The sequence below is a fragment of the Henckelia pumila genome, chromosome 1, assembly GCF_033568475.1.
Source record: "Henckelia pumila isolate YLH828 chromosome 1, ASM3356847v2, whole genome shotgun sequence".
Lineage (NCBI taxonomy): Eukaryota > Viridiplantae > Streptophyta > Magnoliopsida > Lamiales > Gesneriaceae > Henckelia > Henckelia pumila.
Window position 1 is genome coordinate 89,451,203 of NC_133120.1, and position 22,744 is coordinate 89,473,946.

The following is a 22,744-nucleotide window of genomic DNA, read 5'->3' on the forward strand; positions in this document are numbered from 1 at the left end:
CGTGTTCTTGAGTTTAATAAAGAAAAAGGAAGTTTACTTGTTTGCATGCCATTTAATGTATGAGTTGAGTCTTTATAAATGAAAAGGGAAAAGAAAGCAAATATTTTTGAATGAAGTGATCTGTTTGTGACAAGAGGGGTGTTGCTAGGCCGGGGGATGCCTCGGTCTACTCACCAAGAGGTTATAGAGGTTAGGCAAGGAGCAAGAGACATCTTGTTTACCCTTGCCACAGAGGGGCAATGTGGGATCGGGAGGCATCTCGGTCTCCTTGCCATAGAGGGGTTAAGTTCGTCGGGAGAAATCTCGTCGTCTTGCCGGCATAGTGCACTGCAGCCATGATCATGATCGAAACAGAGGGTCACAAATCAGGGATCGGATTTCTAAGAGGAAAAAGTAAAGAAAAGTTTAAAAGTTAAAGTTTCACAATTTTAGTTGACTCGTTTTGCATAGATGTCAGTCTTTCAGTTATGCATGAGTCTAAGTTGAATGTTATGAAAGTTAAAGTTTATCATAGTGTGAGTTCATTAATGCATGATTTCTATATCTTTCTAGTTTCATGCATATTACAGTTTAAGTTGAGTTTTTGCATCACGTATTTTAAACCCTTGTTATTATCCTAGTTATGCTTGTTGAGTCTTTAGACTCACTATGCTTGAATGTTTGCAGGTGAGGATTTCGTGGAGGAGACGGAGGGGCGTGATCTACTGGGATGAGGCCATCGGTAGTGCAAGGCCCAGTGACCGTTGCTTCCTTTTAGTTTATGTTTTTCCGCATAGTTATCGAATTTGTAATAATGAAGTATTATTTGAGATCTTGTAGTATTTATAGCCAGGATGTGCATTCCCTGTGCTACAGCTTATGTTTTGAAGTACGTTTTCCGCTTTTGCAAGTTTATGATTATCGTTGGAATTAATTTTAAATGCTTTAGTTTACTTTATGCTGTAACCGGGAGGTGGTTACTAGGATTGCATGTTTATGTTTAACGCACTTAAGTTTTGAAGTCAATTTTCTTTCCTTATTTAAATTGCTGTTTGAGTCTTGATGGCTTATTTGTTTTACAAATAGGTCATGGCAAAATTTTTAAAAATCCGTAATTTTCCTTTATTTTTAATTATAGTCTAGTAGCGAGTAGTTAGGGTCGTTTCAGTTGGTATCAGAGCTCGTTCTTGGTTTGGGCTGAGCCTACTGCCGGTTGCTGAAACTCAGGGGATCTCGCCTCAAAGTCTGTAAGATTTAAGTTTAATGTCTCTATCTGTTTAAGTTTTGATGTATTAGTTTCTTGAGTTATTGAGAAGTTTAAATTTGAAGTAAAAATATTTTTTCTAAGGCATGAAATTTGAATGTTGGATTTTCTCAATGCGTTTAGATGGCTCGTCGTCATGATCCGCGTGCAGTTACGCCTCCACCGCCTCCACCGGCGCCGCAGGTGGATATAGGAGGGCAGGTGCTAGCAGGATTGGCCCGTATCCTCGAGCGTCATGTGGATGCTCCTGTTGCTAGATCGGAGACTACTTATGAGCAGTTTCGGAAGATGAATCCGAAGGACTTCGCTGGCACCACTGATCCGTTGATAGCGGAGGGTTGGATCCGCTCCCTTGAGGTGATCTTTCGCTATATGCAGATGGGAGATCCAGATAGAGTGAGATGTGCTGTGTTTCTCCTCCAGGATGATGCCGCCCTCTGGTGGGAGGGTATGGAGAAGATTGTGAACCCAGCTACTCTACCTTGGGCTGAGTTCAAGAAGTTGTTCTTTGAGAAGTACTTTACTGCTGATGTGAGAGCCCGTTTGAAGACGGAGTTTATGAGCTTGAGGCAGGGTGATCTGTCGGTAGCCCAGTTCGTGGTGAAGTTTGAGAGAGGCTGCCATTTCGTGCCGTTGATTGGAGATGATGAGAAAGAGAAGCTGGAGCACTTTCTTGTAGGGCTTCGACCTACCATCCGTAGGGATGTGCTGATGGCTGAGCCATCTGATTATGCTTCAGCACTGAGGCGTGCCTTGAGGTCCGAGCAGACGCTGAGAGATATTAGCGCGGAGGCGCATGGCAAGAGGCCCTTCCCTCATCAGGGCCACTCTCAGCAGCAGCAGCACGGCAAGAAGCCGTATCATGGGCCCCCGAGACAGCAGGGACAGCAGGCACCGCAGGGGCGTCAGGCCCAGAGACAGGTTCCTCCCAAGGCTGGGGAGAAGCCTATTTGTCAGTTTTGCCATCGTCCGCATTTTGGGAAGTGTTTGAAGGATGCTGGAGTTTGCTTCAAGTGCAAGAAGCTAGGACATATGTCTACCCATTGTCCAGAGCTGAGGAGGCCCGTGCAGGGCAGAGTGTTCGTGATGGAGGCCGAGCAGGCCGACCCAGACACTACTCTTCTCACAGGTAATATCTTAACTTTTGGGTTAGAGCAGTTAAAGATTTGTTGATGCATGCGACTCTAAATCTTTGCTTGTTTGAGGTTTTACTCTAGTAACTTGTTGCATGCCCTAGGACCTTTGACTGTTTAGCATGAATAGTATCTTGTTTGGGAATTGTTGAATTAGAATGAGCCTAAGTAGAACTCGTGGTTTTAACTTCAACCTTTCGTCGTTGTAACTACTGCTATGCAGGTAGGATTGTTGTGGCAGGCGTAGCCACGAGGGCCTTATTAGACTCAGGGGCTACCCATTCCTTTATATCGGAGTCTTTTGCCCTTGAGAGGGGCATTCATAGCGAGGAATTGGAGGTTGGATTCTCAGTTACTATCCCCTCAGGGGAAGAGCTATCCACCAGGAGCTTGGTGAGAGACCTTGTATTGCTTTTGCAGGGTCAGTCAGTGGTAGCAGACCTCATAGTGCTACCTTTGCCAGAGTTTGACCTGATTCTTGGGATGGATTGGATGACGAAGAATGCGGTGATGATAGATTTTCAGCAGAGGTCAGTACTAGTCAGGCCTGAGGGCGAGGAACCGTTTTGGTTTGAGGCTGCTAAGAGCTTGAGGAAGACTCGAGTCATTTCTACTTTGCAAGCTCAGAGGCTTGTACTTAGTGGGTGCGAGTCATTTCTAGCCAGTTTATCTTTGACAAAGCTGCCAGAGCGACCAGTTATTTCTGATGTGGCTATCGTCAGGGAGTTTGAGGATGTGTTCCCTAGCGATGTTGTGGGAATTCCGCCCGATAGAGAAGTGGAGTTCTCTATAGATTTGATTCCCGGTACTGTGCCTATCTCCAAGGCACCGTACAGATTGGCTCCTACCGAAATGAAGGAGTTAAAAGAGCAGATTCAAGAGTTGCTTGACAAGGGATTCATACGCCCTAGTTTCTCCCCATGGGGCGCACCAGTTCTCTTCGTTAAGAAGAAGGACGGTAGTCTAAGATTGTGCATAGACTACCGAGGTTTGAACGGAGTGACGCTGAAGAAAAAGTACCCATTACCTAGGATCGAGGACCTCTTCGATCAATTGCAAGGTGCATCCGTCTTTTCGAAGATTGATCTTCGTTCAGGTTATCACCAGTTGAAGGTGAAGGAGTCAGATGTGGCGAAGACAGCTTTTAGGACTCGTTACGGTCATTACGAGTTCCTTGTGATGCCGTTTGGGATGACGAATGCGCCCGCGGTTTTCATGGATCTTATGAACCGCGTGTTTCAGCCTTACTTGGACCGCTTTGTCATTGTTTTCATCGATGACATCCTCATTTATTCGAAGGATAGAGTGGAGCATGAACAGCATTTGAGGACCGTTCTTGAGGTGCTTCGAGAGCACAAGTTGTTGGACAAGTTTGATAAGTGTGAATTCTGGTTGGAGAAAGTTGCTTTCTTGGGTCATATTATTTCTAAGAGCGGTGTGGAAGTAGACCCTTCAAAGGTTCAAGCAGTGAAGGAGTGGTCTATACCGAGGAGCGCGTCTGAGATTCGCAGTTTTCTTGGATTAGCCGGTTATTACCGAAAATTTATCAAGGGTTTTTCCTCCATTGCTGTGCCTATGACAACGTTGACTAAGAAGAACGCCAAGTTTGTTTGGAGTGCCGAGTGTCAAAGGAGCTTTGATACTTTGAAGGAAGCTCTTACGACAGCGCCAGTGTTGACCATGCCATCCGGGCAAGGTGATTTTGTGGTGTATACTGATGCTTCCAAATTGGGATTGGGAGCAGTTCTGATGCAGCGAGACAGAGTTATTGCCTATGCTTCTAGGCAATTTAAGGAGCACGAGAAGAACTACCCTACTCATGACTTAGAGTTGGCAGCGGTAGTGTTTGCTCTTAAGATTTGGAGACACTATCTTTACGGAGAGAAGAGTCAGATCTTCACAGACCACAAAAGCCTCAAGTACTTTTTCACCCAGAAGGAGTTGAATATGAGGCAGCATAGGTGGTTAGAGTTGGTGAAGGACTATGACTGCAATATTAGCTACCACCCTGGTAAACCTAATATGGTCTTGAGTTTTATGCGAGTGGTAGAGCTCCCCGTTTGTCTTCCCTTAGTGTGCAGACTACACTTTTTGATCGTATCCGTGCAGCGCAGTCAGTTGATGAGCAGATCAGGAAGTGGAGACAGAGAGATGAGGAGAAAGGCAGCGGTTTGTATGCTGTGGTAGATGGGATTGTGAGGTACAGAGGGAGATTTTGGGTTCCCGCAGTTGATTCTCTGCGAGTTACTATCATGGCAGAGGCACATACATCGCCGTACTCAATCCACACTGGTAGTACGAAGATGTATCGGGATCTTCAGCAGCTTTATTGGTGGCCAGGCATGAAAAGTGACATTGCCCGATTCGTGTCAGAATGCCTGACATGCCAGCAGGTTAAGGCGGAGCATCAGAGACCCGCCGGTTTGCTTAAGCCTCTCCCTATTCCGGAGTGGAAGTGGGAGAATATCTCCATGGATTTTGTCGTGGGATTGCCGAAGACATTGAGAGGTTCGAATGCCATTTGGGTGATTGTAGACCGTCTCACTAAGTCGGCTCACTTTTTACCGGTGAAGATGAATTTCACGATGACTCAGTTCGCGGAGTTGTATATCCGGGAGATAGTCAGACTACATGGTATTCCAGTCTCCATAGTGTCTGATAGAGATCCACGGTTTACTTCGTCTTTTTGGAAGAGTCTTCATTCTGCTATGGGTACGAAGCTACTTTTTAGCACCGCCTTTCACCCGCAGACTGATGGCCAGTCAGAGAGGGTGATTCAGATTTTGGAGGATCTTTTGAGGGCATGTGCTATTGATTTTCAAGGTATTTGGGAGTCGAGACTACCACTAGTGGAATTCGCGTATAATAACAGTTTTCAGTCCACTATTGGCATGGCTCCCTACGAGGCACTATATGGGAGGAAGTGTAGATCTCCAGTGTTGTGGGATGAGATAGGTGAGAGATCAGACTTTGGTCCGGAGATTGTTCAGTTGACCACCGAGGTAGTGGCTAAGATCCGTGATAGGATGAGGACTGCCCAGAGTAGGCAGAAGAGCTATGCTGATCACCGGAGGAGAGACATGGAGTTCTCGGTGGGTGATCATGTTTTTATCCGTATTGCACCCATGAAGGGTGTGATGAGGTTTGGAAAGAAAGGGAAGTTGGCACCGAGGTTCATAGGGCCCTTCGAGATTTTGGATAGGGTAGGGGTACTGGCTTATAGAGTGGCCTTGCCGCCTAACCTTGATAAGATCCATAATGTCTTCCATGTGTCGATGTTGAGGAAGTACATCTCGAACCCATCCCATGTGCTTAGTTCGGAACCGCTTCAGCTATCTCCTCACTTGACCTATGAGGAGAAGCCCATCCAGATTTTGGATAGACAGGAGAGAAGACTCCGTAACAAGTCGATTCCAATGATCAAGGTGAGATGGCAGAACCATTCGGATGAAGAGGCCACTTGGGAAGCAGAAGCAGATATCAAAGTTCGATATCCGAAGCTTTTTGGTAAGTTTTAATTTCGAGGACGAAATTTCTTATTAGGGAGGGAGGAATTGTAGCACCAAGAACTTCTAAAATTTGAAAATCATGCCTAAAATTATTTTCAGTATTTATATTTTAAATTTCTTGAAGTTAATTGTTTAAGTTTCAGTTAAAGTTAGCCTTGCTTGACTTATTTGAATTAAATGCCTTGAACTGTTTAGTTAGTAATTTTTATCCAGGCAGGCGACGACGGTGGGCTTCGGTGGTTTATTTTCAAGATTTTTAATTTTAGGATTTTAAGTTAGAGGTAAAAGGGGGGTTTTGGCCAAAAATGCAAATTTTGAATTTTTAGGGGTCAAAAAGCAATTTTATCATTTTCTTGGGTTATTTCCTAAATTTTCCATAAAATATGATTTTATTAAATCCGGGTTAGTGGAATTTCAATCAAAATGTTGTGAGTTGAAATTTTAAATTTAGAAGTTTGAAAATAGCAAAAAGTTTGAGGTATAAAGTTTTAATAGTACAAGTAGTACTTTTGCTAGTACAAGTGAAATTTTAAAACACTACACACAATACACTACACTTTTAATTTACACTATCATTAAAACATTTCAATTAAAAAAAAATCAAGACACAAACCCTAGCCCCTTCTAAACCCTAGTAGCCGCCCACCCCCCTTCTCCCTTGAAGCTCCCTCTCGGCCAAGTGCCTTCCGCCGCCCCAAGCCGCCGCTGCCGCCATCCACCGCCGTCCCCACTGCCGGAGGAGCTCCACAAGGAGCTTAGCTTGGAGTTTGACCTAGAGTTCTTCCCTCCATCTCCCCTTATTTTCGAAATTTTTGGGTAAAAGGTTGAAAGGCAAGTGTAGCTACTCCTTTGGGCTCACATTCAAGCAATATCTACCCCCACTCTTATGATTTCTTGCAATATTTTCGAGAATGCATGTTGTTAGAAGGTTAGGGTTTCGAATTTTTCATGTTTAGGGGCTGATTTTTTCTAAATATGTTAGGGAGTTGAGTTTATGTGGATTAATGTTGAGTATATGTGCATTGACATGGAATTAATTGAGTGTCCTTGCCAAAATTCAAAATTTCAGATTGTATATGGACCTAATTTTCGAAATGTTGCATGTGTAGGGGCTGAAATTTATTTAATGTTGAAGTATTTAATGGTCTTGCATTGGTCTTGATTGATTGTTCAACATTTTGGAGTTTTGATGGTTAATTCTTGATGTTCTTGATATGTGTTGTGAAAGTGTGGATTGAGTGTAGCCCAAGTGTTTGGGAAAAGTCCTAAGAGAGGTTATTTGAGGTGTTTGGGTGTTTGGTGTGGAGATAAGTTGAGGAAAGTGGGCTAAGTGTTTGAATTGTTGGAATTGGAGGTGTGTGAGTGTGCAGGGCAGCACTGTTCACGGGGCAGGGCAGGGTCGTGGCTGAGGTCTGGGCAGGGTTAGGCTATTCCATGGTAAAGTTCATGACGTTGTGGTCGCGTCGATATAAAATGGGCTCGATTCGGATAAGAATTGAGTGAGTTATGGATTTTTCAAAATTGGGTGCAAGTGCAGATTTTTTTCCTTTGAATAGGGGCTGTCCGATTTTTTGTGTTTTGTAAATTTGCTCTTTTGATCTTTTGATGATACCACCTATTCCTTGGGATGATTTGGAGTGTTTGTTGAGTGTCGGTTCAAGCGGAACGGGTTTTGGATAAGGCTTGACAAAGTTAAGGGCTTTTCGGTTTACTTGCTCGAGTTAAGTCAAGTTTGAGGATTTTGTTGGGTAAGTTGTCTTCTTTGGACTTAGGGGCAGCCACTCATCCACCTTAAACTCACATTTTCGAGTCGAGTCTCATGTCTTAAAGATTGCTTATTCGTGTGCATTTGACGTGTTCTTGAGTTTAATAAAGAAAAAGGAAGTTTACTTGTTTGCATGCCATTTAATGTATGAGTTGAGTCTTTATAAATGAAAAGGGAAAAGAAAGCAAATATTTTTGAATGAAGTGATCTGTTTGTGACAAGAGGGGTGTTGCTAGGCCGGGGGATGCCTCGGTCTACTCACCAAGAGGTTATAGATGTTAGGCAAGGAGCAAGAGACATCTTGTTTACCCTTGCCACAGAGGGGCAATGTGGGATCGGGAGGCATCTCGGTCTCCTTGCCATAGAGGGGTTAAGTTCGTCGGGAGAAATCTCGTCGTCTTGCCGGCATAGTGCACTGCAGCCATGATCATGATCGAAACAGAGGGTCACAAATCAGGGATCGGATTTCTAAGAAGAAAAGTAAAGAAAAGTTTAAAAGTTAAAGTTTCACAATTTTAGTTGACTCGTTTTGCATAGATGTCAGTCTTTCAGTTATGCATGAGTCTAAGTTGAATGTTATGAAAGTTAAAGTTTATCATAGTGTGAGTTCATTAATGCATGATTTCTATATCTTTCTAGTTTCATGCATATTACAGTTTAAGTTGAGTTTTTGCATCACGTATTTTAAACCCTTGTTATTATCCTAGTTATGCTTGTTGAGTCTTTAGACTCACTATGCTTGAATGTTTGCAGGTGAGGATTTCGTGGAGGAGACGGAGGGGCGTGATCTACTGGGATGAGGCCATCGGTAGTGCAAGGCCCAGTGACCGTTGCTTCCTTTTAGTTTATGTTTTTCCGCACAGTTATCGAATTTGTAATAATGAAGTATTATTTGAGATCTTGTAGTATTTATAGCCAGGATGTGCATTCCCTGTGCTACAGCTTATGTTTTGAAGTACGTTTTCCGCTTTTGCAAGTTTATGATTATCGTTGGAATTAATTTTAAATGCTTTAGTTTACTTTATGCTGTAACCGGGAGGTGGTTACTAGGATTGCATGTTTATGTTTAACGCACTTAAGTTTTGAAGTCAATTTTCTTTCCTTATTGAAATTGTTGTTTGAGTCTTGATGGCTTATTTGTTTTACAAATAGGTCATGGCAAAATTTTTTAAAAATCCGTAATTTTCCTTTATTTTAATTATAGTCTAGTAGCGAGTAGATAGGGTCGTTTCAAGATATGACTGAACATGTAAAGATTATTCAGAAGAGAGGCACTGTACGATTTGGCAAGCGAGGGAAATTGTCTCCACGTTATATCGGTCCGTATGAAGTTCTGGAGAGAATAGGCAATCTTGCCTATAGATTAGCTTTGCCTCCATCCTTATCTGGAATACATGATGTCTTTCATGTATCGATGCTTCGAAAATACCTTGCTGATGAATCTCATGTGCTTCAACCTGATGAGGCTGAACTCGACAAAACTTTGAGTTATTTTGAAAAGTCAATTCAGATCCTTGATCGTAAGGAGAAGCAACTTCGAACGAAGACTATTCCGCTTGTGAAAGTCCAGTGGAGTTGTCATGGTATTGAAGAATCAACTTGGGAGACATAATCAGATATGAGACAACGATTTCAAGAGATATTTCAATGATGTGAGTTCTCCTTTAGTTTTTTGTTAACCGATATATCTTATGTACTATTCATATTTGAGATTTCGAGAACGAAACCGTGTCTTAGTGGGGGAGAATTGTAACGCCCGGAATTATTTAATTTTAATTCGAAAATATTTAATTTGGGAATATTTGGAGTTTTGATTTAAATTCTAATATTTTTAAATTGATTAGGATTGAAATTGAATGAATTGAAAATTTGAGGACTGAATTGCATTTATTGAAGACTTGATGGGCCAAAGTGCAAATAATGGAAACTTGGTGGACACTTGGTATGAAAAATAGGTATTCACGTGTGTATGACCATATTTTCATCAGAAACATTAGAGAAGGAACCGAGAGAAAAGAGCAAGAAACTCCAAGCTTCTTCTTCATCTTTAAATTGCTATATCTTGAGTTTCGGGTATCCGAATTCGATTCCGAAAAGAGTTCTGGACTCCTTGCAAGAAGACCTTCGATTTGATGTAAGTTTTCTTTTAGTTCTTTATGATTTGAGAATTTGAAAATGGCAGAGATCAGTTGTGGTTATGATTTGATGTTATGCAGTATTATTCCTTGATTATATTGAAGTTGGGTTAAAGAATGGTTGTTGGATTAGTTTTTCTGATTTCCCAGCTACTAGTCGACTTATATGCTTGCTGATATGATGGGTTTGAGTATATATGCAGATGATATATGATTTATATGGTGATAGAATTGACTTAGTTGAGTTCGGGATTGCCGAATAATACCGATATGCCGTCGAATTTTTGATTTGAGGTTGTTTTACTATCTTATGCGTGAGCTGCTATTGAGATAAGTTTAAGCTGATTTTTCTTGGTAATTATGTTATGGTTTCAGCTTGTAATCAAGGGATATCGAGCTTGAGAACGTCGACTTCGAAACTGATAGAAGAAAGAACAAGGTTTGTAGCTTTTTGCCTTGAAGTTTGATTGAAGCTTGAGCAGATTTTGAGATAGGTTTGGTGATTGTGTTGTTCAGATTTGGATAGCTTGAAGTTGCCTTAAAACCTCACAATCGAAAGGTAAAAGTGGACTACTACTTGAATGGGGATTATAACTCGAGATGGTTTGTATCGAGTTCCCTAAATCACATACTTATTTGCTTAGTTGCTTTTATATGTTTTCCTATGAATGGTTGAATAAGTCTTGATGTTAATGAATGTAATCTTATTGATATATATTGCATTCATCTTGTAAGACTTGTTTCTTTGATTTTGAAATGAACGGAAACGTTCGATTAGACGATTTGAGGGATTATATATGTATGGCCTGGGTGGTTGACTTAGCCTAGCGTCTGATTTACATATATAATGGCTTCAAAGTCTAGAGAAGCAAGATAAGTAGCCCCACCTCGATCGGGAGAGTCGGTGGTTAGTTATGATATCTTCTTCTCGGGATCCCAAACGATGAACTAGAGAACCTTGTTTTAAAACATGCATTGTATTTACTTTTATATCATGAATTTGATATATGCTTTGCTATGCATGTTTAGTTGCTTTTACTGGGAAATATATTTCTCACCGAAGTTATCCGGCTATTGTTATGTTGTATGTGTCATGGCAATAGGCGGGACTGGAACAGGACAGAAGCGAGCATGAAGAACAGAGATTGAGAGATAGAGTGGAGATCCGAGTTAGATGTAAAGTCTTGTGTTAGGTCTATAGCATGATCTTGTATTAGTTAAACTTGATATGAAGTTTCGGAATCTGATAACTTGAAAGTGTAGAATAAATGATCATGTTGTATTTATCCTTGTCAAGACTTGTTGAACATAGTTGTATTCCTTTAATATAACATGTTCTTGTGCAATGATCTTTTTGTATGATATTGAGTTAGTTTTGGATTGGATTCAAGTTATGGTATGATATTGTTTATCTTCACCTGCATCATGATTAATATGCATGTTAGTTTTGGTTATAAGATTGAAGAGTTGATGCACCATTATAGCATGAGACTACTAGAGCATGTTGAAGGAATTTCATGGTTTTGACAGCAAAAGCTTCTGTTGTTTTTCTGAATTGTGAGCCCGCTCGATCGGGTGAACTTCACCGATCGAGCGAGGTCACTGTTTGCAGAAACAGAAGTTTTTGTGTTTGGAGCCCGCTCGATCGGAGAGATATCACCGATCGAGCGAGGACATTTTTAAGTTTCACCCGAGGAGCTCAGCTTGGGGGCTCGCTCGATCGGGTGAATACACCCGATCGAGCGAGGTGTTCCAATTTTAAATTTTTTTTTTTTTTTTACTTAGTCTTTGATGCTAGTCTAATATTTATGAATCTTATATTCATTGAGTTGGAACAGAGAGATTAATACTCGGATCCTCACAAATTCCTCACTTGTAAAATAAATGTTGTGTGTGTAAGAATAAGAGTTTGAGTGTGCATATTTCTCCAAGTTTAAGTATGAAATTTCTTTTATCCTTACTCTTGAGTCTTATGTTCATGGCAAGCTAAATCCTTTTATGTCAAGGTGAAAAGGTTTCATTGTTGGTCAAGTAAGATTGTTTATATTTTGTATATTCTTTCATTTTCTATTTTTATTTTGTTTTACTAATTGATCTTTATTTGTAGGTATAATTTGGATGATTTATTGTTATCTATTTACATCAAATACTTGGTACCTTAAATGTGGCTACCTTGATTTGTTGTCTAATATTATACAATAAATACTAAAATAATTATATACTATAAATATATGTATCAATTTATAATAAAGTCATATATATTATTTAGACAATAGTGTGGCTCTGCCGGTTATTCTAAATAATATATTGTGATTTGATCTAACATTTACTTTTTTGCAACTAACATTTACTTTCTCGCATCTAACATTTACTTTTCCGCAACTAACATTTACTTTTTCTCGAATCTAACATTTATTTTCTCGCAACTAACATTTAATTTCTCGCATCTAAAATAAAAAAAAAGTCATATATTTTATTTAGACGATAGTGTGGCTCTGCCGGTTGTTCTAAATGAAATATGGTGATTTGATCTAACATTTAATTTAATGTCAATTTATATTTATGCACTTATATATATATTATGGGTACCATATATTAATTATCGGTTAATCTGATATTAATATAGTGAGAACTATATTATATGATATATTTGTTTAAATATTTAATTGTTCTTTTATGTTTATATTTATGCATCTATATATATATATTATGGGTACCATGTATTAAATATCGGTTAATCTGATATTAATATAGTGAAAACTATATTATATGATATATTTGTTTAAATATCTCATTGTTCTTTTATGTTTATTCTTATTTTAGTTTCTTTTATTTTTATTTTTAATAATCTTAAATAAACCAACAATGAACCTTTGAAGCCTTGACAATTTTATAATTTGTGTATTTGAAGTTTTATAATAATATTTTCATCTATAATATATCATTGCTATAATTAAACATACAGCATCCTCTCCGTGGATCGATCTCGTACTCACGAGTATATTACTTGCAGACAACCTACACTAAGGTTAATTACAATTTAAGTTGTAGCAGAAGTCACCAATTTAAGCAATTAAAATTTTAATATCAAACAAATAAATTCTATGGAGATTTAAATCATTTAAATCACTATAAATTTTAGAATTTAAACATTAAAACTAATTTAGGCATGCAATTTAATTTATGGATTTTAGGCGTCACAAATCCTCCCTCCCTAAAAGAAATTTCGTCCTCGAAATTAAAGCTTACCGAAGAGCTCCGGGTAGCGAGTCCTGATGTCAGCCTCTGACTCCCAAGTAGCTTCCTCATCTGTATGGTGCAACCAACCAACCTTGACCATTGATATCGACTTGTTGCGTAGTCTTCTCTCTTGCCTCCCAAGAATCCGATCGGGTCTCTTCTCATAGTTCATGTGAGGAGATAACTGAATAGGTTCACAACTGAGCACATGAGACAATTTCGAGATATACTTCCTCAACATTGACACGTGGAAGACATTATGGACTCCATCAAGACTAGGTGGCAAGGCTACTCTATACGCCAATGCCCCTATCCTATCCAATATCTCGAAAGGTCCAATGAACCTCGGTGCCAACTTCCCTTTCTTGCCAAACCTCATCACACCTTTCATAGAAGCTACTCGGACAAACACGTGATCACCTACCGAAAATTCCAAGTCTCTCCTCCTATGATCAGCGTAACTATTCTGTCTGCTCTGAGCAGTCCTCATCCTGTCTCGGATCTTGGCTACAACCTCAGTTGTCTGCTGTACAATCTCCGGTCCTAACTCCGATCTCTCACCGGCCTCGGTCCACAACACCGGTGATCTACACGATCTGCCATACAACGCCTCATAAGGTTTCATACCGATAGTGGCCTGATAACTGTTATTGTATGCAAACTCCACTAAGGGTAATCTTGACTCCTAGCTGCCCTGAAAGTCAATGGCACAAGCCCTCAAAAGATCCTCCAATATCTGTATTACTCTCTTGGATTGCCCATCCGTCTGAGGGTGAAATGATGTGCTATACAGGAGTTTCGTCCCCAAGGCCGAATGAAGGCTCTTCCAAAATGACGAAGTGAACCGTGGGTCTCGGTCAGACACTATCAAGACAGGGATACCATGAAGTCTGACTATCTCATGGATGTACAACTCCGCATACTGAGCCATGGAGTAGGTCGTCCTCACCGGTAGGAAGTGTGCCGACTTAGTGAGGCGGTCTACAATAACCCATATGGCATTCGAATTCTTCACCGTCCTTGGCAATCCCACTACGAAATCCATAGTAACATTCTTCCATTTCCACTCAGGTATAGGGAGAGGCTTGAGTAAACCAGCGGGTCTCTGATGTTCCGCCTTAACCTGCTGGCAAGTCAGACACTCAGCCACAAATCGAGAAATGTCTCGCTTCATGCCCGGCCACCAATATAACTGCTGAAGATTGAAAGAGTGGGTGCCCGGTGAGCCAACTTGTGGCTAAGGGCTTTGATGACTCTATGTACAAACAATCTTTTGTTTAATATAATTTACACTTTTATAATGGCGTTTACTTTATCTTTTATCATATTATTATGTTGTGACATACTATAAGATGTTTAGATGAAGACCTTGAATATACTATAGTGTATGTAAGATGTGGTGGCACATGGGGATGGCTATCATGAAACACATCTTATAGTCACTGTATATTCTAAACAGTTCCTAGTCGATTGAGCCGTCCGTTAATAAGGATAAGGATCGCTCGAGATTGAGACTAGCATTTGCGATGCCGAGTACCACGTTTCATTGGTATGGAACATAGAGATGTTCAAAGCATGCAAATGGATATTCATACGATGAATGATCAAACTACCCTATCCGGACTTTCCAAGTGGTTATCACTTATCGAGTGGATAAAGTCCGCGGTTTTGGTTGTACACCATTAGTCCTTACTACTTGAAACATCATTGAGACTCTATATGCTAGTACTGTACTTTGACTCGTTTACCGACTCTATTGGGGTCATCAGGTGTCGGGATTGGGTACAGTTACGACACATATAGGAGTCGATGCTTTGTTGTCAAGGATTCACCACATACTTGCTAGTGTGGATATCCTATGCAATCTGAGGAGATATTAGTGTGACGAATCTCTAGCCAGAGTACATGATGTGTTTTAAGAAATGGTTTCTTAGTAGCACATGCGATGTCACTATTTGATCTTCGAGATGCATTGCATAGTTATCGAATCTCAAATGACTCTCGATTTACCAATGGTTGTTGATTCGATCGGGATATATGGATGAAGGGACCATACTGTACGCTAACCAAAATCTATTGGTTCTTGCAGGCACTATCAGTGATACCTAGGGAATCATGGGGCGATGTTGCTAGGCGCTCTTACCATAATTTGATGGGCAAGTCGAAAATTGTTGTTCCGAGTCACAAGGAGTTGTGAGCCCACGGCTAGCTGTATCCCTGAACCATTGAGGGTCACACAAGTAATGGATTTTTAATCCCCGTTGAGATAATTATATTTAAAGAGTTAAATTTAGTGAATAAAGAAGTGGGACTTCTTATATCAGAGTAGATGAGTAAGATTTCCTAAAATGACATAGTGATGGACATTTTTGGAAACCACTGAATTCGGATTCAGAAAATTTATCTTGACTCTAAAAGATGCAGAAATGGTTTCTGTGCACATTGGTGAAATTGGTTTATCAATCTGAGTCACGATGATTTTATATTAATTTCTGAACATGCGGGCTTTGCTTGTCAGGCTTGAACTTATGACTAATGGGCCCTAAGCTGTTAGCAGCCCACATTATAAATAAGTTATTGCAGTACAGAAATTACACAAGAGAGGTCACAAAATTTTTCGAAAACCCTAGTTTTTCTATAAGTGGCCGCCGCCCCTCTCTCTCTGTCGAAAAAAATTCCAGCCTGTGAATTTTGAATTTGCAGACTGGTTTAACGGATCAAATTCGTTAATTCTCTTCGTAGAAACTTCTGATAGATTTTCTAGTGCAATCTATCAGAGGGATTAAACTTCTATTTGTGGACCTGATTGAAGAATTGTTCGTCCATCAGTTCCTGGGATATACAACAAGAGCAGAGTAATCTGTTGGTGTCCATAATCTCGTTTCGAGATTCAAGGTAAAAATTTAATTGTTATTTAATTTTTACACGCACAATTTAATCGTAAAGTTTTGATACCCATGATATGGAATTGTTCCATATAAAATTTTTAAACTTCCGCTGCACCGGGTATCAATTCTGATTGATCTGAACACCGTTTTCCAACAAAGATCACGGTACATCTTCGTACTCCCTGGGTGGATGGAGTACGGTGAAGCATGAGCCTCTGCCATGATCGTAGTTCGCAAGGAACCACTTACAAGCACCCAAAACCGTCCTCGAAATTTCACAATCACGTCAACCACTGAGTACAATCCACTACTCCTCTCCTCATCTCTCTGTCTCCACTTACCTAACTGCTCATCATTAGCCTGCTCAGCATGGATACGGTCAAACAGTTTAGTCCCCACTTTCAATGAAGATAATCAGGGCGCTCTACCCCTGACATAAAACTCCAAATCAAGCCTTTGAATCTCATACTTCAAAGGTCTAGACACTGACAAGGAGGAAATCACTGCTGCTTTCCTTCTCAAGGCAGTACTTGAGGCTCTTATGGTCCGTAAAGATCTTGCACTTTTCCCCATAGAGGTAGTGCCTCCAAATCTTGAGTGCAAAGACTACGGCAACCAACTCCAAATCATGAGTAGGATAATTCTTCTTGTGTCCCTTCAACTGCCTGGAAGCATAGGCAATCACTTTCTCTTGCTGCATAAGAACTGCTCCTAACCCCAGCTTAGAAGCATCCATGTAAACAACAAAGTCACCTTGCCTTGATGCCATGGCTAAGACTGGCGCTGTCGTGAGAGCTGTCTTCAATACGTCAAAGCTCTCTTGACAATCCCGACTCCAATCAAACTTGACATTCTTCTTGGTCAATGCGGTCAAGGGCACTGCAATGGACGAAAAGCCCTTGATGAACTTCCTATAATAGCCTGCCAAACCAAGGAAGCTGCGAATCTCCGATGCATTACTAGGTACAGCCCATTCCTTCACTTCTTGAACCTTAGAGGGATCCACTTCTACACCACTCTTGGAGATTACATGACCCAAGAATGCTACTTTCACCAACCAAAAGTCACACTTGTCGAACTTAGCAAACAACTTCCGATCTCAAAGCACCTCAAGGACTATCCTCAAGTGTTGGGCGTGCTCCGCTTGGTCCTTGGAGTAGATGAGGATGTCATCAATGAAAACAATAAAAAACCAGTCTAAGTATGGCTGAAAGACGCGGTTCATGAGATCCATGAAGACCGTGGGTGCATTCGTCAACCCAAACAGCATCATAAGGAACTCGTAGTGGCCGTAACGAGTCCTAAACGCTGTCTTGAATACATCTGACTCCTTCACCTTCAACTGGTGATAACGAGCACGAAGATCAATCTTCGAAAATACAGAGGCTCTTTGTAACTGATCGAAGAGGTCTTCAATCCTAGGCAATGGGTACTTGTTCTTCACAGTCACTCCATTCAACTCCCGGTAATCAATACACAATCTTAGGCTCCCGTCCTTCTTCTTCACTAAGAGAACCGGTGCACCCCATGGAGAGAAACTAGGGCGTATAAAACCCTTATCTAACAACTCTTGAATCTGCTCTTTCAACTCCTTCATCTCCGTAGGCGCCAACCTATATGGTGCCTTAGAAATTGGTGCGGTACCTGGGACCAAGTCGATAGAAAACTCAATCTCCCTATTGGGCGGAGGACCTGCAACGTCTTCCGAAAACACATCTCCAAAATCTCGGACTACATCCACATCTGTAATCACGGGTCTAACTGGCATCTCTGTCAAGGTCAATCTTGCCAAGAATGTCTCACAGCCCTCCAACACAAGTTGTCTCACCTGTAGAAAAGATATGACCTTGGCCTTCCTCCGACTCTTAGCTGCCTCAAACCAGAAAGGCTCAACACCTTTTGGTCTAACCAACACTGATCTCTGCTGAAAATCAATAACCACTGCATTCTTCACCATGCAATCCATCCCAAGAATCAGATCGAACTTGGGCATGGGTAACACTATCAGGTATGCAACCACCGTCTGACCCTGCAAGAGAAATTCAAGACTCCTGATCAAGCTCTTGGTGGTCAGCTCTTCCCCTGGCGGGATAATAACTGAGAATCCCACCGACAAATCCTCTCGCTGAATACCCAACTTGAGCACAAATGCCTCAGAAATAAAAGAATGTGTAGCCTCCGAGTCTAATAATGCCTTGGTGGCTACACCAGCTACTAAAATTCTTCCTGCAAAAACCACAGTTACAACGTAGCATTTGGGTCTCCTAACCATAATTTAAATCTATGCTCATCCTAATACAATCAGTTCCCATAATTCTAAGCATGCAGCTAGAACCAACCAAAATCTTGCAATAACACACAAATCTAACGCAAGTTCCCTAATAACTCAAGAATATCTAGTACTTAATATACCCAAATTCTCACTTAAACAGTTTACCAACGTGAATCCACAACAATTTAAGATACTAACTGAACTCAAAAGCTTAAATTATTACCTGTGATCAGGGTGGTATCAGGGTCGGCCTCCTCGGCCTGCATCACAAAGATTCTCCCTGCCGCGGGCCTCCTAGCCTCTGGGCAATCAGCTATCATGTGTCCTGGCCTCTTGCACCTGTAGCAAACTCCAGCTCCCATCAAACACTTCCCATAGTGGGCCTTGCGGCATACTGGACAAGTAGGCTTCTCCCCAGCCTTGGGAGGAGTGGGTCTCTTGGCCTGATGCACCTGAGGTCTGTGGGCCTGATGCCCCTGCTGATGCGGTGGTCCATGGTACGGCCTCTTGCCGTGCTGCTGCTGCTGCTGGCCATGAGCTGGGAATGGACTCTTACCTTGCGCCTCATTGCTGATATCCCTCAGTGTCTGCTCAGACCTCAAGGCCCGCCTAAGGGCAGAAGCATAGTCAGCTGGCTCCGCCATAAGTACATCGCGACGGATGGCGGGTCGTAGCCCAACCATGAAGTGCTGGAGCTTCTTCTCCTCATCGTCTCCAATCAAGGGCACAAAGTGGCAGCCCCTCTCAAACTTCACCACAAACTGAGCCACTGATAAATCTCCCTGTCGTAGGCTCATAAACTCCTTCTTCAAACGAGCCCTCACATCCACTGTAAAATACTTCTCAAAGAAAATTCTCTTGAACTCAGTCCAAAGTAGGGTAGCCGGATCCACAGTCTTGTCCACTACCTCCCACCAGAGGGTGGCATCATCCTGGAGAAGAAAGATAGCACACCGCACTCGATCTGGATCTCCCAACTGCATGTAGCAAAAGATCACCTCCAGCGAATGAATCCATCCCGCCGCTACCAGCGGATCAGTAGTGCCAGCAAAGTCTTTCGGATTCATCTTCCTAAACTTCTCATAAACTGTCCCAAGTCCGGCCCTAGGTGCGTCCACATGTCGCTCAAGGATACGGGCTAATCCAGCTAGCACCTGAGTCCCAACATCCATAACTGGTGGAGGTGGTAGCGGTGGAGGAGGTGGCGGCGGTGGAGGAGGTGGTGGATGCAAAGCACGTCCACGACGAGTGGCCATCTGTACGCAAGTTCAAATTCCAACACTTAAATTTCATGCCTAAAATAAAAGGTTTCTTTAAACTTTTACATACTCAAAGGACTTTAAAACTCTTATTCTCAACGTTTAAACAGTCAAAGATAACAAAATTTTAAATCTTACAGACTTTGAGGCGTGATCTCCCGAGTCCCAGCGTTCGGAGGTAGGCACATCCCAAGCCCAATGACCGTGCTCTGATACCAACTGAAACGACCATAACTACTAAAAACTAAATAAATAAAGAAAATGCGGAAAAATTTTAAAAATTTTGGCATGACCTATTTGTTTGAATAATAAAGCCACCTGTCTCAAATTTCAGTTTAAATAAACCTCAACCCGAGGTAAACATCAAACACAAAGCATGCAAAACAATATCTAGTTCGATGCCAGACGAAGGGACAAAAGTATTTAATGTTTACATGCTAACATAATTTGCAGGGAATATCATATCCTACTACCGAAAGGGGAAAAAACGACGACAAAGTATAATTATTACAAAGACATAAACGCGGAAAGAAAAGAGCGGCAACGGTCAGGGTGTTCCTCCGAACACCTATGGGCCCTGGAAATACTGCCCCACAGCCTCTTCCAAATACTCACCTGCACCAAGCATAGTAGTAAGCCTAAAAGCCCAACAAGATTTAAATAATACAGCAAGGGTTCAAAATAATGCATAATACTAAAAATAGTACACGGTACACTAATGAGTCTCACACGAAGAGGAAAAATCATAACATGCCCGAAGTAATAATAATAGCAATATGCGATGGAAATCACATTCATTAATCGTTTATCCTTTACTTTACTTTTGAATTTGGATCCTCAATTGTGACTATGGTTTTTTGATCGATCAATGGCTGTAGTATACTATGCCGGCAAGGACGCCGAGATTAATCTCTTCGCCACATTGCCACTTTTTCATTCTTTTGGTAGGGGAGCCGAGATGAATCCCGGCCGCTTACTACATGTCTCATTTGGTAGGGGAGCTGGGATGTCTCCCAGCCGCTTACTACACGTCTCATTTTGTCAAGTGAGTCGGGGCATCCCCCGACTGACATTGCACGTATAAGTCACAACCAACTCACTTCATTCCTTATCTTTTCATTCATTTAAACAATTTCTCTTTTCAAATTTTACCTTTATAAGAATTCTTTACTTTAAGACTTCGGGACTAGATCTTTAATTAACTTTGAAGTCACACACACGAATAAATGGGCGTTGAATAATGTAAACGACATAAACTCAAAAGATAGCATGACACAAATTTTATGGATGATTGGAGGGCAGGGGAGCACCCTTGGCTTAAAATCTTTTCTCCTTTTTACTTAAGTTCACGCTCACAAGAGCCTAACTTGAGCGGTTAACCCATAAAATCCATAACTCATCCTATTTAAATCCAAAGGACCTCCCGTTCGAACCGGTACCTCAAACACACCTTAAAATACTCCTATGACCAGTATTCACATTTTTAGAATGGCCCAAACAAACACAACAACTTAGAATCCCGGACAGCCCATAGACAATAGAAAAATCTGTTCGCGTCACTCCAACTTAAAATGCACATAACTTAATCGATTCTTATCCAAAATAGGCCCAATTTACACCGAAACGATCCTAACATCACATAAATGTAGGAAATTAGAGGTTCCCCTGTCCAGGTCTTGCTAAGGAATCCATCAGAACCGGAATCTTAGAGGCTATCACGTAGGCTAAAAATTCTGTTTTGATACACTTTAAGCTAGGAATTCCCAAACTCAACCCTCTCACGTCCTAGAACCTCAAAAGCCCATACACGCATCTTACAAATACCCCAAAATGACCAGCTAGAGTCCTTAGGCTAGTCTCTTGCCCGGTGCTAGCTAAATTTGAGTGTTTTACCTCATACGACTACCCGGAGCCCTCAAACACTTCAATCCAACCCCTCAACCAAAATCCTATAGGACCAGCCCCTATCATGCACCCAAACCTCATTCAAAGCACATGTTTAAAACCCATGTACACCCCATGGGCAGCCCCTCCACTCCTATCATCCATATCCTCCAAAACTTCAATTCAAACGCCACAAACTCAATACATTCGCAACATTTCAAAACATAAACGCAAAGGGGACTTGCATAACACCCAAAGAGGTTTAAAAAACTACAAACACATATAAAAATGGGCAGCAATACCTCATATACAATCTGACTTTTAGATTTATAGACCCAAAATTCCATTTATATGCAAGAAATCATTCATACATGGTCAATATGCAAGCTAGCAATTAAAGTATGCAAAGATCAACTCCTCAAACCACCTTCCTACAAGAAACCAAACACACACACCCATTTACACTTGAAAATCTGCAACATTTTGAAATAATAAGGGAAGGGCCAAAAGCTTATAACCTATGCTTGGGTTTTAAAGGAAGAACCAAAGAATGCTTGCCTTAAATCTTGAAAGGGAACAAGGGAAGGGGTGGCTAAGCCCACACACACACATGGCTGGCAGCTGGAACAGCTCCTAGGTGACCTTCATGGTGGCTGGATGGCGGCTGGTTGGCAAGGAGGCGGTGGCCGGCGGCCAGGGGTGGAAGAAATGGGGTGGCCGAAGTGTTCTTGTGGAGGGAGAGGGAATGGCATGAGAAATGGTGTAGTAGGAAGAGGGAGGCGGCTAGAATAGGATTAAAGTGTTAGGGTTTAAGTTTGTGTGTGATATAATATGTATATGTATGTATAGGTGTGAGTGTGTGAGAGTAGGACAAGTCAAAAGATGCTTTTTGACCAAATAAAGTGCTAGTTTTGATTTTTAAAATTTTAGCTTGTAGAATTGCCTCTAATTTAAAGTTCTAAGTCTTGAATCTTAAATTTTAAATGTCAAGAATGAAATTTCACTTGTCCGGGTTCAAAAAGGCTAAATTGAAAAATTTAAGGAATTACGCGCGAAAATGCGCTTACGCCGAAAAATCTAAAATAAAGATTTTATTTTATTTTCTTTACCTCTCAAGAAATTTAGGTCACCAATAATTAAAAAAAATGAAGGATTTTCTGCCGTGATTGCCTTTTCCGCGCGCCGAAGCCGGAAGTCACCAATTTAATCAATTTAAATTTTAATATCAAACAAATAAATTCTAAGGAGATTTAAATCATTTAAATTACTATAAATTTTAGAATTTAAACATTAAAACTAATTTAGGCATGGAATTTAATTTATGGATTTTAGGCATCACAATATCTATCCTAGTGTATCTCCTTGGGGAGCTCCTGTTCTCTTTGTGAAGAAGAAGGTTGGGTCTATGCGGTTGTG

General features: G+C 41.1%; 2 protein-coding genes across 2 annotated transcripts; one reads left to right on the forward strand and one right to left on the reverse strand.

The window, feature by feature from the left end:
* Window positions 1-786: 786 nt before the first annotated feature.
* Window positions 787-8,500, forward strand: LOC140861618 (uncharacterized). Its single transcript, XM_073264820.1, has 3 exons — window positions 787-868; window positions 1,367-2,372; window positions 8,404-8,500. Exons 1-3 carry the CDS (start codon window positions 794-796, stop codon window positions 8,448-8,450), a joined length of 1,128 nt encoding a protein of 375 aa, XP_073120921.1. The 5' UTR covers window positions 787-793; the 3' UTR covers window positions 8,451-8,500.
* Window positions 8,501-13,710: 5,210 nt separating this feature from the next.
* On the reverse strand, window positions 13,711-19,441 carry LOC140867932 (uncharacterized). The gene is made up of 5 exons (XM_073272898.1): window positions 18,409-19,441; window positions 17,273-18,139; window positions 16,404-16,957; window positions 16,163-16,273; window positions 13,711-14,148 (listed from the first exon to the last, which is right to left on the reverse strand). The coding sequence occupies exons 1-5, from the start codon at window positions 19,439-19,441 to the stop codon at window positions 13,711-13,713; spliced, it is 3,003 nt and encodes a 1,000-aa protein (XP_073128999.1).
* Between the last annotated feature and the right edge of the window lie 3,303 nt (window positions 19,442-22,744).